At 34.8% G+C, this 11,979-nt stretch overlaps 1 protein-coding gene across 3 annotated transcripts in view; it reads left to right on the top strand.

Moving 5' to 3' along the window:
- Scaper (S-phase cyclin A associated protein in the ER) overlaps positions 1–11,979 on the top strand; it is a 325,725-nt gene that overhangs the window by 87,980 nt on the left and 225,766 nt on the right. For 2 of the 3 annotated variants that reach the window (XM_048793831.1, XM_015480048.2), the window contains exon 13: positions 9,244–9,309. The exons of the other annotated variant lie outside the window; for it this stretch is intronic. In XM_048793831.1, coding sequence (XP_048649788.1) covers positions 9,244–9,309 — 66 coding nt within the window. The remainder of the gene's footprint in view (positions 1–9,243; positions 9,310–11,979) is intronic. 3 annotated transcript variants of the gene reach the window in all.

Here is an 11,979-nt window from a genome sequence, read left to right as displayed (position 1 = left end):
ATAGGAGCAGGGTCCAAGAAGCAGCCTCCGCAGGCTCCGTAGCCCTGGGCCAGGGCGGTTCCGGGACGGTTCCGGGAGCCGGAACTCGGCCGCCCCGCGCTCGGTGTTCGCTCCGATAAGATCAGGTTCTAAGAAGCACCCAGGCACTGAACCCTAGCAATCTGTTTGCAAGCCGCAGGCGAATTGCAGCCTGAAATTACCTGTTCTATGGCTGAATGAGCTGTGGTCAGTCGAAAACAGGGATGGTGACGTCAGCTTTCCAACATGGTGGCTGCTGGCCTCCTCTGTGGTCTGACCAGTGTGGAGAACCGAGATGGACCGCTTCCTTCCCCCGTCTCGAACCCAGAATTCAGCCCTGAGTACGGTGCTTGCACGGCTGGCAGAAACTGCAGCGCTGTATCCCTGCGTCGCTATCTCCTCGTTTCCCAGCGCGCGCTGCAGACTGTAGCCGCGGGGCGATTTGCTGAATAAGCAGTGTTACCCTCCGTGCGACAAACCTCTCACGTTTGAGTCCCCGTAGCCGATCCTTGTGCTATGGAAATCCTTCCTCCAGGTTCCGGAGCACCCCACTATTGCTGGAAATTCCTAACAAGATATCCTTTAGCCGTCCTGACTTGTCATACTCCCACACAGTGAAGCAGCACACGGGGGCAATGCACTCCCCTCGCCGCCATCTTCCTCTTTTGATCACATATATTTTAAACTTTCAATAGGTTTCTTATATTTACTTTGATAAATCTGTTGAGAAAGAAATTAGGAAAACTATTCTACTCTTGATAACCTTATAACAATACTTAGAGGTAAACCTAACCAGTCAGGTTTAAAAAAACAACCCTACAATGAGTATTACAGAATACTGAAAGAAGAAATTGAATAAGACCTTAGAAGATAGAAAGCCCTCCCATGTTCTTGAATAGGCAGAATTCATATTGTCAAAATATCCATATTACCAAAAATGTTATTCAGATTCAATGAAATCCTCATTGGAATACAAATGATATTCTTAACAGAATTAGAGCAGTCCTAAAATTCATTTGGAAAAATAAAAGACCAGAATAGCTAATTAAACACTGAGCATGAAATTACCCAAGAGACATCACAATACCTGATCTCCAATCATACTACAGAGCTATAGTAACAAAATTGCATGGTATTGGCATCAAAATAGACAATGCTGACCAATGGAACAGATTGGGAGACTCTAGAGACAGATTCACATGGTTATCTCATACTTGACAAAGTGCCAAAAATGTGTGTTTGAGGAAAAAAAAAAAACCTTTTAAACAAATGGTATTGGGAAAACTGGATATCCATGTGTAGCAGAATGAAACTAGATCCCTATGTGTCAACCTGCGTAAAAGTCAGATCAAAGTAGATCAAAGACCTAGGAATTAGCCAGAGACTTTGCAATTGTTAGATGAAATCCAACATAATGGTATTGCCTGTTTTGGCTCTTAACAAGAGCCCCAAAGCTTGAGAAATAAAAGTAATAAGTGGGGGTGATGTCAACTTAAAAAGCATCTCCACTGAAAAGAAAATGATTGATTGCAAAGAGAGAACCAAAAGAAGAGGAGAAGATCTTTGCCAGCTAGTCCTCCCACCATGGGATTAATGTCTAGAATATATATAAAGAACCAAAACCAAAAAAAATGCTTAACATTGCCCCCTCCTGGAAAAAAAAAAACTAACCTAATCAATAAGGGAAAAAGAACTAAGTAGACATCTCTCAAAAGTAGAATACTAATTGTCAACAAACGTATGGAAAAATGTTCAGCATCCATAGCAATCAGGGAAATGCAAATTAAAACCACTATGAGATTTTATTTTACTCCATTGTTACAAGAATACAAATAATAAATGCTGGCAAGGATGTGGGAGGAAAAGTACACATCTACATTGTTGGTGGGACTGCAGATTAGTGCAACCACTTTGGAAAGCCTAGAGGACTACAAATAGAACCACCAAATGATGAAGCTATCCCATTCATTGGTATTTACCTAGAAGCACGAAAATCAGCATACTGTACTGAGAGAGGTACATCTACATTTATAAGCAGCACAGTTCATAATAGCCAAGTTATGAAACCACCACAGGTGCCTGTCAACAGATGATGAAGATATATATACGATGGAGTATTACTCAGCCATAAAGAAGAATGAAATTATGATATTTACTGGTAATTGGATGAAGCTGGAGAACATCATACTAAGTGAAATAAGCAGACTCAGAAAGTCAAGGATTGAATGTTTTCTCTCATAAGCAGAAGTTAGGGCAAAGTAAGGGGGAAAATGTGGAGTAGATCGGAGGAAAATAGAAGTAAGATCAGTGAAACTACTGAGTGAAGGGAGGAGGGATGGAGAAAGTGAGGAACTGCGGAATGAAATCAACAAAATTATTCTTCATATATATATATGAATATACCACAGTGAATTCCATTTTTATGTGTATCTATAAAACACTAATTTAAAAACAATAACTGGAAGGTAGACCAGTAGAGAGAATAGTGGGACAAAGGATGGGAGAGAATGGAGACTGACATGGGGCAAATTGTGTTCCGTGCTTGTATGATTTTGTCAGAATGAACCCTACTATTATGTATAACTATAATGCACTAATAAAAATATTTTTAAAGCACCAAATATAGAAATTTAAGAAGACACTAGAAGTTGGACAGACCCACCATGTTCTTTGATAAGATCAATATTGTCAAAATGGTCATACTACTAAAAGCAGTCTACAGATTTAATTCATTCCTATCAACACATCAATTTTATTATTCAGAGAAGTAGGAAAAACAATCCTTAAATTTATATAGGTGCAAAAATAATCCAAATAGCCAACAATCTTGAGCAAAACAAGTAATGTTGGAGATAACATTATTCCTGATTTCCATATACCACAGTGCCATACTAACAAGCAACATGATATTGGCAATGTGTCTGTTTTTTATAATCAATGGAATAGATTACCTAGAAATAAACTCATGCATGTACAGCCTTTTAATTCTTTACAGATATGCCAAAAAACTGTTGGACAAAAGTCAGGCTCTTTAACAAACAGAGCTTGGAAAACTGGATAGCCACATGTAAAATATTGAAAATATAGCCCTGTGTCTTGCCCTTTGTAAAACTCAACTCAAAATGAATGAAACACCTAATGTAACACCACAAACTTTGAAAGTACTAGACGTTAAAATAGGGGAAACACTGAAGGATATTGAAGAGGTAATATTTTCCTGACTAGGACTCCAGTAGCTCAAGAAAAAAAAGTAAGAATTGACAGATGGGATTACATCAAATTAAAAATCTCTGCATACCAAAGAATATCACTAGTGTAAAAGGAACAACTTTTGAATTGGAGAACTTCTAATCTGGCCATTCATCTGAGAGAATATTAATATCTGAAGAATATGAAGAAAACAAAAAAATCGAACACCAAAAAGAACAAGTAATCCAATCAGTAAATGGTCAAGTGATCTGAACAGACACTTATTAGAAGAAGTACAAATCGTTAGTAATTAGGTGAAAAAATGCTCAACATCTTTGTCCATCAGGGGAAAATTGCATTTCAAAACTGTGTTTAAATTATCTCTCTCTCCATTCAGATGACTGTTATCAAAACCAGAACAAATGCTGCAAAGATGGTGGGGAGAGGGGGGAAGTAACTCGTATACATTATTGATGAGAATGTAAATTGGTCTAGAAACTGAGGAAAGTAGTATGGAGAATCCTCCAAAAAAATAAAATGAGTACAGAATTACCATGTGATCCAACTTTGCTGTTCCTGGGTACATATTTGTAGGAAATGAAGTGAACATACATAAGAGATGCTTGCCATACCTATGTTTACTGTGTTGCTACTTACAATAGCCTAGGTGTGGAATCAAACCAAGTAACCATTAGTAGATGAATGGATACACATACAATTGAGCTATAAAGAAAAATGAACTAATTTCATTTACAGAAAAAATTATGAAACTGGAGAATATCAAATTCCGAAAAATAAACAAGACACAGAAAAAGTATTGTATTTTAGAGAAAAGAAAGCATGAAAAGATAAGATGGAGGTAGTAATGATCAAAGCATATGCATAGAGGCTGGAGTTGTAGCTCTCCAGAGAGCGCTTGCCTTTCACTGGATTCAATTCTCAGCACCGCAAATAAATAAATGAATAAATAAATGTTCATCAACAAGTAAATATAAGTAAATATATATAAAAGAATATACAAGGGGCTGGGGATGTGGCTCAAGCGGTAGTGCGCTCGCCTGGCATGCGTGCAGACCCGGTTCGATCCTCAGCACCACATACAAAGATATTGTGTCCGCCGAAAACTAAAAAAAAATAAATAATATTAAAAAAGAATATACAAGAATATTGTTTTAAAAAAGAATATGCACGTATGGAAACATGGTGAAACTCATTAGTTTGTACAATTAATATATATTAATCATTATAATAAACAGAACATACATACACACATATACAATTATCCAGCTAATAAATGAGTTCAGCAAAGCTTCAAGATACAAGATACATGCAAAAATAGATTGTATGTCTGTGTGCCAGCAATAAATGATCCAAAAATAAAACTAAGAAAGCAATTCCGTGTACAGTGGCATCAAAAAGAATGAAATAATCAAGGGCTGGGGATGTGGCTCAAGCAGTAGCGCGCTCGCTTGGCATGCGTGCGGCCCGGGTTCGATCCTCAGCACCACATACAAACAAAGATGTTGTGTCCGAATATTAAAATTCTCTCTCTCTCTCTCTCTCTCAAAAAAAAAAAAAGAATGAAATAATCAAGAAATATAACCAAGGTGTTGTTTTACTTATACAGTAAAAATTACAAATATTGATTAAGGAAATCAGAGCAGATCTAAAATAAAATGGAAAGAAGTCCTGTGTTCACACATTAGGCTTTATATGGTAAAAATTCCATAGGTTAGCAGTTGTGAATTGAGCTGTTCTAAACATTGATGTGGTTGTGTCACTGTAGTGTACTGATTTTAAGTCCTTTGGGTGTAGACCAAGGAGTGGGATAACTGGGTCAAATGGTGATTCCATTCCAAGTTCTCTAAGGAATCTCTGTACTGCTTTCCAGAGTGGTTGCACCAATTTACAGTTCACTAGCAACGTATGAGTATACCTTTCCCCCAAAATCCTCACCAACATTTATTGTTACTTGTATTCTTGATAATTGCCATTCTGACTGGAGTGAGATGGAACCAGGGGGCGTGTTGAGTAGAAGTTCATTGGATTAGACAAAGGAAGGGAAGGAAAGGGAAGGATTGGGAATAGGAAAGACAATAGAATGAATAGGATATAACTTTCTTTGTTCAGATATGAATATAATCTGTGAAACTCCATGTATGTATGTCAATGTACTCTACTCTCTAAAAAGAACAAATTTTTAAAATTTCCATAGAAAATTTCTAAATATTGAACACACACCAAGACACAAAAGACCAAAATTTGATCCTCCAATTCTGGAATGGAAATGAGATATTTTTCAAGCATAAATCAGTAAACTCTAAATTTAAAGCAAAAGATGAGTCAGAACCCTGCTTCACCAACCCTGCCTGAAAATAAGGGCTAATTTATTTGCTAATGGGCAAAAGATTGGAACAAAATTCACTGTTGAAGATGAACTTCAAATAAGCAGTTTATAAATAACATAGTAAGTTGTTTAATTCATTGTTCATTAGGAAAATGATAAGTCACAATGCGAAACCAAAACTCATGTATAGGAATTGCTAAAATTAAGAAGACTTAATATAGTAAGTATTGGCAAAGGCTAAAACAATTATAACTCATATTTTGTTGGTACAAATACAAATTGAAATGACCACTCTGGAAAATATTTCAGTAACTTAATTGTGTGCTTATTATACAACCCTGTAATCCCACTTCTAGGTGTATATCCAAAAGAAATGAAGATATTTTCCTTCACAGGGACTTGTCTGCAAATGTTCATAGTACCTTTATTTATAATAGCTCAAATCTGGAAAGAAGTGTTATGTTCAGTTGGCAAATGACAAATTGTGATGTACACCAGTAGCAGAACACTATTAAGCAAATGAAGGAAATAAGAGATACGTTTAACAATATAAAATAATCTCAAGAACTTTATGCTAAATTATCCAGACACAATACAGTATATATAATACAGCCTTGATTATACTAGTTTTGGGTATTCTAGATGGAAGATGAAGGGTTACTAGGAACTAGAGGGTAGGGGAAGATGTTGACTACAAAGAGACAAAGGAAAACTTTGTAGGGTATTGGAAATATATTATGATTGTAGTTTCAATTATATTGGAGTACACAACTGTGAAAACTAATTGAATTATATACTTAAAATAAAAAATTTGTTGTATAAAAATTATACCACAAAAAATTGTCCCAAAATATGAAAAAATCATAAAGAAAAAAAATTAATTCTTTGGAACCAAGGGTGGGAAAAAAAGACATTATTTGCCCTAAGAGGTTTTAAGGAGTAAATAAAAACAGAAACTACAAATTATTGGATATTTGTGACGGTGGTAGCACAAAGCTCATGGATCCTCAGCTTTGCATAGAGTGAAATTTTAAGAGATTTTTGTCATCAGATGAAGTAGACATGATGGAGGAGCAATTCAATTTGAAGAGCTAGAATAATATTTCCCCCCCTGGAAAATGAGGTTGATACACTTATTTTATCATATACACATACAGCAATGAAGCATATCTTTACAAACATAACAAGAGATTGATAAGATCAATTCTTTGAGATTGGTAAAATAGCATGTAAAAAATGCCAATAAAAAAATAAACTGAGCCAGGTATGGTAGTGCATACCTCTAATCTCAGCAACTCGGGAGGCTGAGGCAGGAGGATCACGAGTTCAAAGCCAGCATCAGCAAAAACAAGGCTCTAAGCAACTCAGTGTGACTATCTAAATAAAATACAAAATATAATTGGGAATGTGAGCTGGTAGTCAAGTGCCTCTGAGTTCAGTCCCTGGCACCCCCCACCAAGAAGGAATTTAGTTTATAGCAATTCACTAATAAAATTTAAAACTTCAATCAAGTAGATCATTATCTTTAAAAATCATAAGTTAATTAGGATAGACTATCTGAAAGGATTTTTTAGTGTTACTCACATTATCCCCATATTTTAGTCGTCTTCTCTAGCCAAATGAGTCTGTACAATGTCTCCTAAGCATGACTTATAATTTTCCCTCATATTCAGCCTTGTTTGTGTAGTCTTCTTTGAAAGTAATGCCTTTTCTTCTCTTTTTTCTGTACTCAGAGGCTACCTTTTTTTTTTAATCGAGTATACATTTAATTTTCTTTAGGAAACCTGCTGTGTTGTCTTAATTGGAGATGAAAACATTGCAGTATTCAGCAGTTACTCTGCTCTGTGGAACTGTGTATCTTTTAGTGTTCTTTTTTAAATAAATTTCATTTGTTTCCTTTTTTAATATTTATTTTTTAGTTGTAGTTGGACACAATACCTTTATTTATTTATATATGGTGCTGAGAATTGAACCCAGAGCCTTGCACATGATAGGCAAGCACTCCCACTGAGCCACAATTCCAGCCCCTCTCTTTTAGTGTTCTTAATGTCCTGTTTTTCTTTCTGAAGAAGAACTTCCTTGAATATTCCCATTGTGTACATACATTCCTATCATCTAGTTTAATTTTATACAGAGTTGCATCAATGAAAATAAGTGTTTACAAATAATTAACTTTTTTGATTCCTAAAAAGTTAATCAAGAAAAGATTCAAGTTATAACATAGTGGTAAAATACCAATTCAGGATCAATTAGGATTTTTAAAATGATGACATTATAGTTGTATGGATATGAATGAAAGAATGAATTCAGTCTCTTCCACCTTAAACCCTAGATCAATGTAGGCTTTTATATAATAGGCATTTTCCTAAGATGTCTTCTTTGCAAAATGGGGGTAATACTGTATCACATTTTTAGGTACATATGAGAGAATGAACATATAGCATCTGACTCAATTCTTAGAACATATTCAACCCTGCATAATGATTACTCTTTCTACTTTTCAGATGAGGTCAAAATTACTTGCAACTACCAAGTGGTTATTTCCCAATTATGATATACCTTAATATTTTATTCAATAATAATAGCATCATTAAGTTACAATAATATAATTTCATCTTTTATTCCAATTTAGATATTTATTCCCAAATATAACCTGTGCTAGTTTACTTTTTCCTTGTAAGCACTGATATAATTTGCATTTTCTGAACTTGTGTTTTTGTCTGCCAAGCAGTACTGGGGGTTTAAGACAGGGCTTGGGGCTTGTTAGTGAAGTGCTCTAATACACAGTTACATTTTCAGCCTCTCCCCCCTTTTCTGATTTTTATTTTGTTGCAAGATCTTCCTAAATTGCCCAGGGTCTCCTTGAATTTGCACTTCTCCTACTCCAAATTCCCAAGTAGTTGGGATTGTAGACATGTGCCACCACACACAAGCACATTTTTTATGGAGCAGAGCTTGGGTTTCTTATCTGGCGCTGCTGTGTGTTTTGGCTAATAATTTCATAAGTCACTAAACTAATTATTTGAGGCTAGGAGTCTTTGGATGAATAGTTAACCTTTAAATTAACATTTTTCTCTTTGTTTTTCTCCAGAAAAAGAAACAGACATATCAAAATTAATGGATGCTGTAGTGAGATCTGTCTTTCATGACCTGTTGATGACTGTTAGGTCTGGCTTAGTTAAACAATGGCAAGGAAGTGTTATTTTAGATTTTTATCGACCTTTGCTTTAGTCAGTATAAATAAGAAAAACAAAACAAATCTTTGAAGGTCTGGTCAGTTTTTTCCATAGTCTTTTAAATTATTTCTAAAATTATATGACTATTTACCTGTATTTATTTTTGCAGTAAATCCTACTTCAGGCACATAGATAGGCAACCGCCTCAGCTACTTTGTAGAAATTTAATAGACCTTTGAATTTAATTATCATTATTCTTACGTTTCTGAAAAGTGACTACCTGAATAAAATCTATAAACTCAAAAGTGTTTTTTCAGTCTGTTCTATATCTTATGAGGAAAGATATGTTTTTCACCTTTTATGATAAAATTTACAGTAATTTAAATAGGCAATTTCAGAAATCAAAGTGTTAATTTATCACTTTAACAGCATAATTTCATATTGGAAAGGAAAACCAAAGTTAAGGTTTTGGATTGCTATAAAAACAACAACTAACAATTTTTTTCTCTTCAGGGCCAAGGAATATGAGAGTTTAATGGAAACAAAAAATTCTGGGTCTGAGTCACCCTATAAAGCAAAGTGAGTATTTTCTCCTACATTTTACTTCTACTGATTTTTTGGTCTCTGCCCATGGCAAAGTGTATCTGAACCACCATATTATGTTTATGACCTGGGGCTTCGTTTCTGATTCATACATCATTCTTTTAAGACAATGGTGTCCAACTGGAGTTGAATTTTCCAGAGTATATTTGGCCATGACTGGGTAGTTCTCATTAGGGCAATTTAGGGAAAGGATGCTATTGGCATTAAGTGGGTAGAGACGGGGGATTCTGCTAAATATTCTCCAGTTCACAAGACAGATCTCTATAGCAAAGAATTATATCATCTGAAATGTCAATAGTGCCAAGGTTTAGATACCTTGTACTAACAAATCAGGTCCGGCAAGGTGTGGTTGTACTCATGCTTACTCTGAGGAGATGTCTGTTAGGATAGTTCTAATTATGATGGTTCTAATTATGATTCTCTAATTCTGATGAGATTTTCAATGAAGTTAGAGATTTTGGATTAAGATTAAAGATTTTAGAGTACATCATTGGGTATAAATATAAAAATAAGCAAAGAAAAAAATCATCATTTTGCTTCTTTTGAAAATACTTCCAGTAAAGGTGCTATTAGAAATGTGCTCACATAATTTGATGGAGTATAAGTGTTTTTGTTGAAAAGCAAAGTGTATTATTATTAGTCACTTAAGAATAATTACAATAGATATACTCTGCCTGTCAGAAGTAAGGTAACACATCAGATATCTACATCTATTATGTTGGAAATAAGGGCCACTGCAATGCTAAAAGAAAATGGAAAAAAAAGATAAACTATTAAAGGAAGGAAAAGAATTACCAAGATTATGATTACTGTGTGTCTCAAATCCCAGAGTCCCAAGTGAAAAATCGGTAGGAACAAGAGAAATCAATTCAGTAAGATGGCTGATTACCCAATGAATATGATAGTAATAATAAGCAAAATTTATTGAGCCCTTGCCATATATCAGACTTTATATGAACTGCATTGTTTCTCACAACTCTGTGAAGTTAATTAAGAAAACTAAGTTCTAGAGAGGAATTTGCCCGAGATAATGTAACATCATATTCAGGATATGAAATTTCACAGCTTTTCTTTGTGATAACCATTTAGAACACATAAGTATCATTGATAATTGTAATAATAAAGTATATGAGAATAAACTCAAGAAATGTGAAGAAATCTATAAAAGGAAAATCTTCAAATGCTTATAAGAGATATAAAAGAAAACTTGCATGAATGAAAAGAAAAATCATTCTCTTGGATAGAAGACCCAAGACACTAAATTAATAATATTTCTACAAGTATAATATAATCTCTATAAAATAATAACCCTTTTTTCCATTTACCTACAATCATTTGAAAGAGCATAAAGAAAAATGTGAGAATTTCTAGGAAAGTTTTTCAAAAAGAATGGGGGTAGTGACTGAGCTAACAGATACTTAATAATATTTATTTGACACATGAATAAAAATATAAATTTTGGAATAGATTTTAAAACAATCTACAAGTAGATCCAAATGCTTAAGGAAATTTTGTGTATGACTTTATATGTTTGAAAAGATAACCAGAAATTGTTGAACCATTCCTGGAGGTGTGCCTCTTTGTAGTATAACTTGTCACTTCTTCTACCAACGAGTGTACCTGTTTCCCTTCTTTTTGAAACTGTTCTCATCCTGTGACTTGTTTTCACTCATAGAAAGCTGTAGAAGTGATATGTCCCTTCCTAGCATTGGTTTCACAGTGCTTATGGCTTTTGTTCTTCCCTTCACTTACTCACTCTTCTGTGAATTTCATGTAAGGAAGCCTGGATCAGGCTCAGTTATCCTTGCTATCCCTGATCAGACCACTCCATACAAGGTAGTAAGGCCATCCAGGTCCAGTAAGTGCCTAGCCAACTACCAGATGACTATATCTGCCAAAAAAAATTACCTTAGGCTAGAGCAGAATTACTTTGCTAAATAAAGCCAGACTGAACTGCAGGGAATAAATAAATAGTGGTTATTTTAAGCCGCTAACTCAGTAGTGTGTTTCACAGCAGTAAATTACTGATACAGAGAGAAAGGTAGAATTTCAATCATTAAGGAAAGGATTTACTAGCCTATAAATGTTGGTAACTACTTCATCCAACTACAGCAGATTATACATATTATTCTCAAGCTTACATGAAACATTCTCTAAGGCAGACCACATTCAAGGCCACAAAACATATCTTAACAAATATATATGATTAGAAATTATACAATATCTGTTCTGCTTAGATTATGGTGGAATTACACCAGAAATAAGTGACAGAAAGATACTTGGAATATTACTAAATAATTGGAGATTAAATGACCCACTTCTAAATAATACATGGCTCAAAGATTAAAGAAAAAATTTTAACATAATTTTGTCTGAATGAAAATTAAAATACTACCTCTCAAAATCTGTGGGATGTAGGCTGGCATGGTGGTGCATGTCTATAATTGCAGTGGCTCGGGAGGCTAAGGCAGGAGGATCGAGAGTTCAAAGCCAGCCTCAGCAAAAATGAGCCACCAAGCAGCTCAGTGAGACCCTGTCTCTAACTAAAATACAGAAAAATAGGTCTGGGGATGGGGCTCAGTGGTTGAGTGCCCCCTGAATTTAATCCCTGGTACCAAAAAAAAAAAAAAAAAAAAAAAAAAAAAA

This window comes from Marmota marmota, unplaced genomic scaffold (genome assembly GCF_001458135.2).
Source record: "Marmota marmota marmota unplaced genomic scaffold, marMar, whole genome shotgun sequence".
NCBI lineage: Eukaryota > Metazoa > Chordata > Mammalia > Rodentia > Sciuridae > Marmota > Marmota marmota.
Note: the sequence above shows the minus strand (reverse complement) of the source record. Positions and strands in the feature narration are given on the sequence as shown.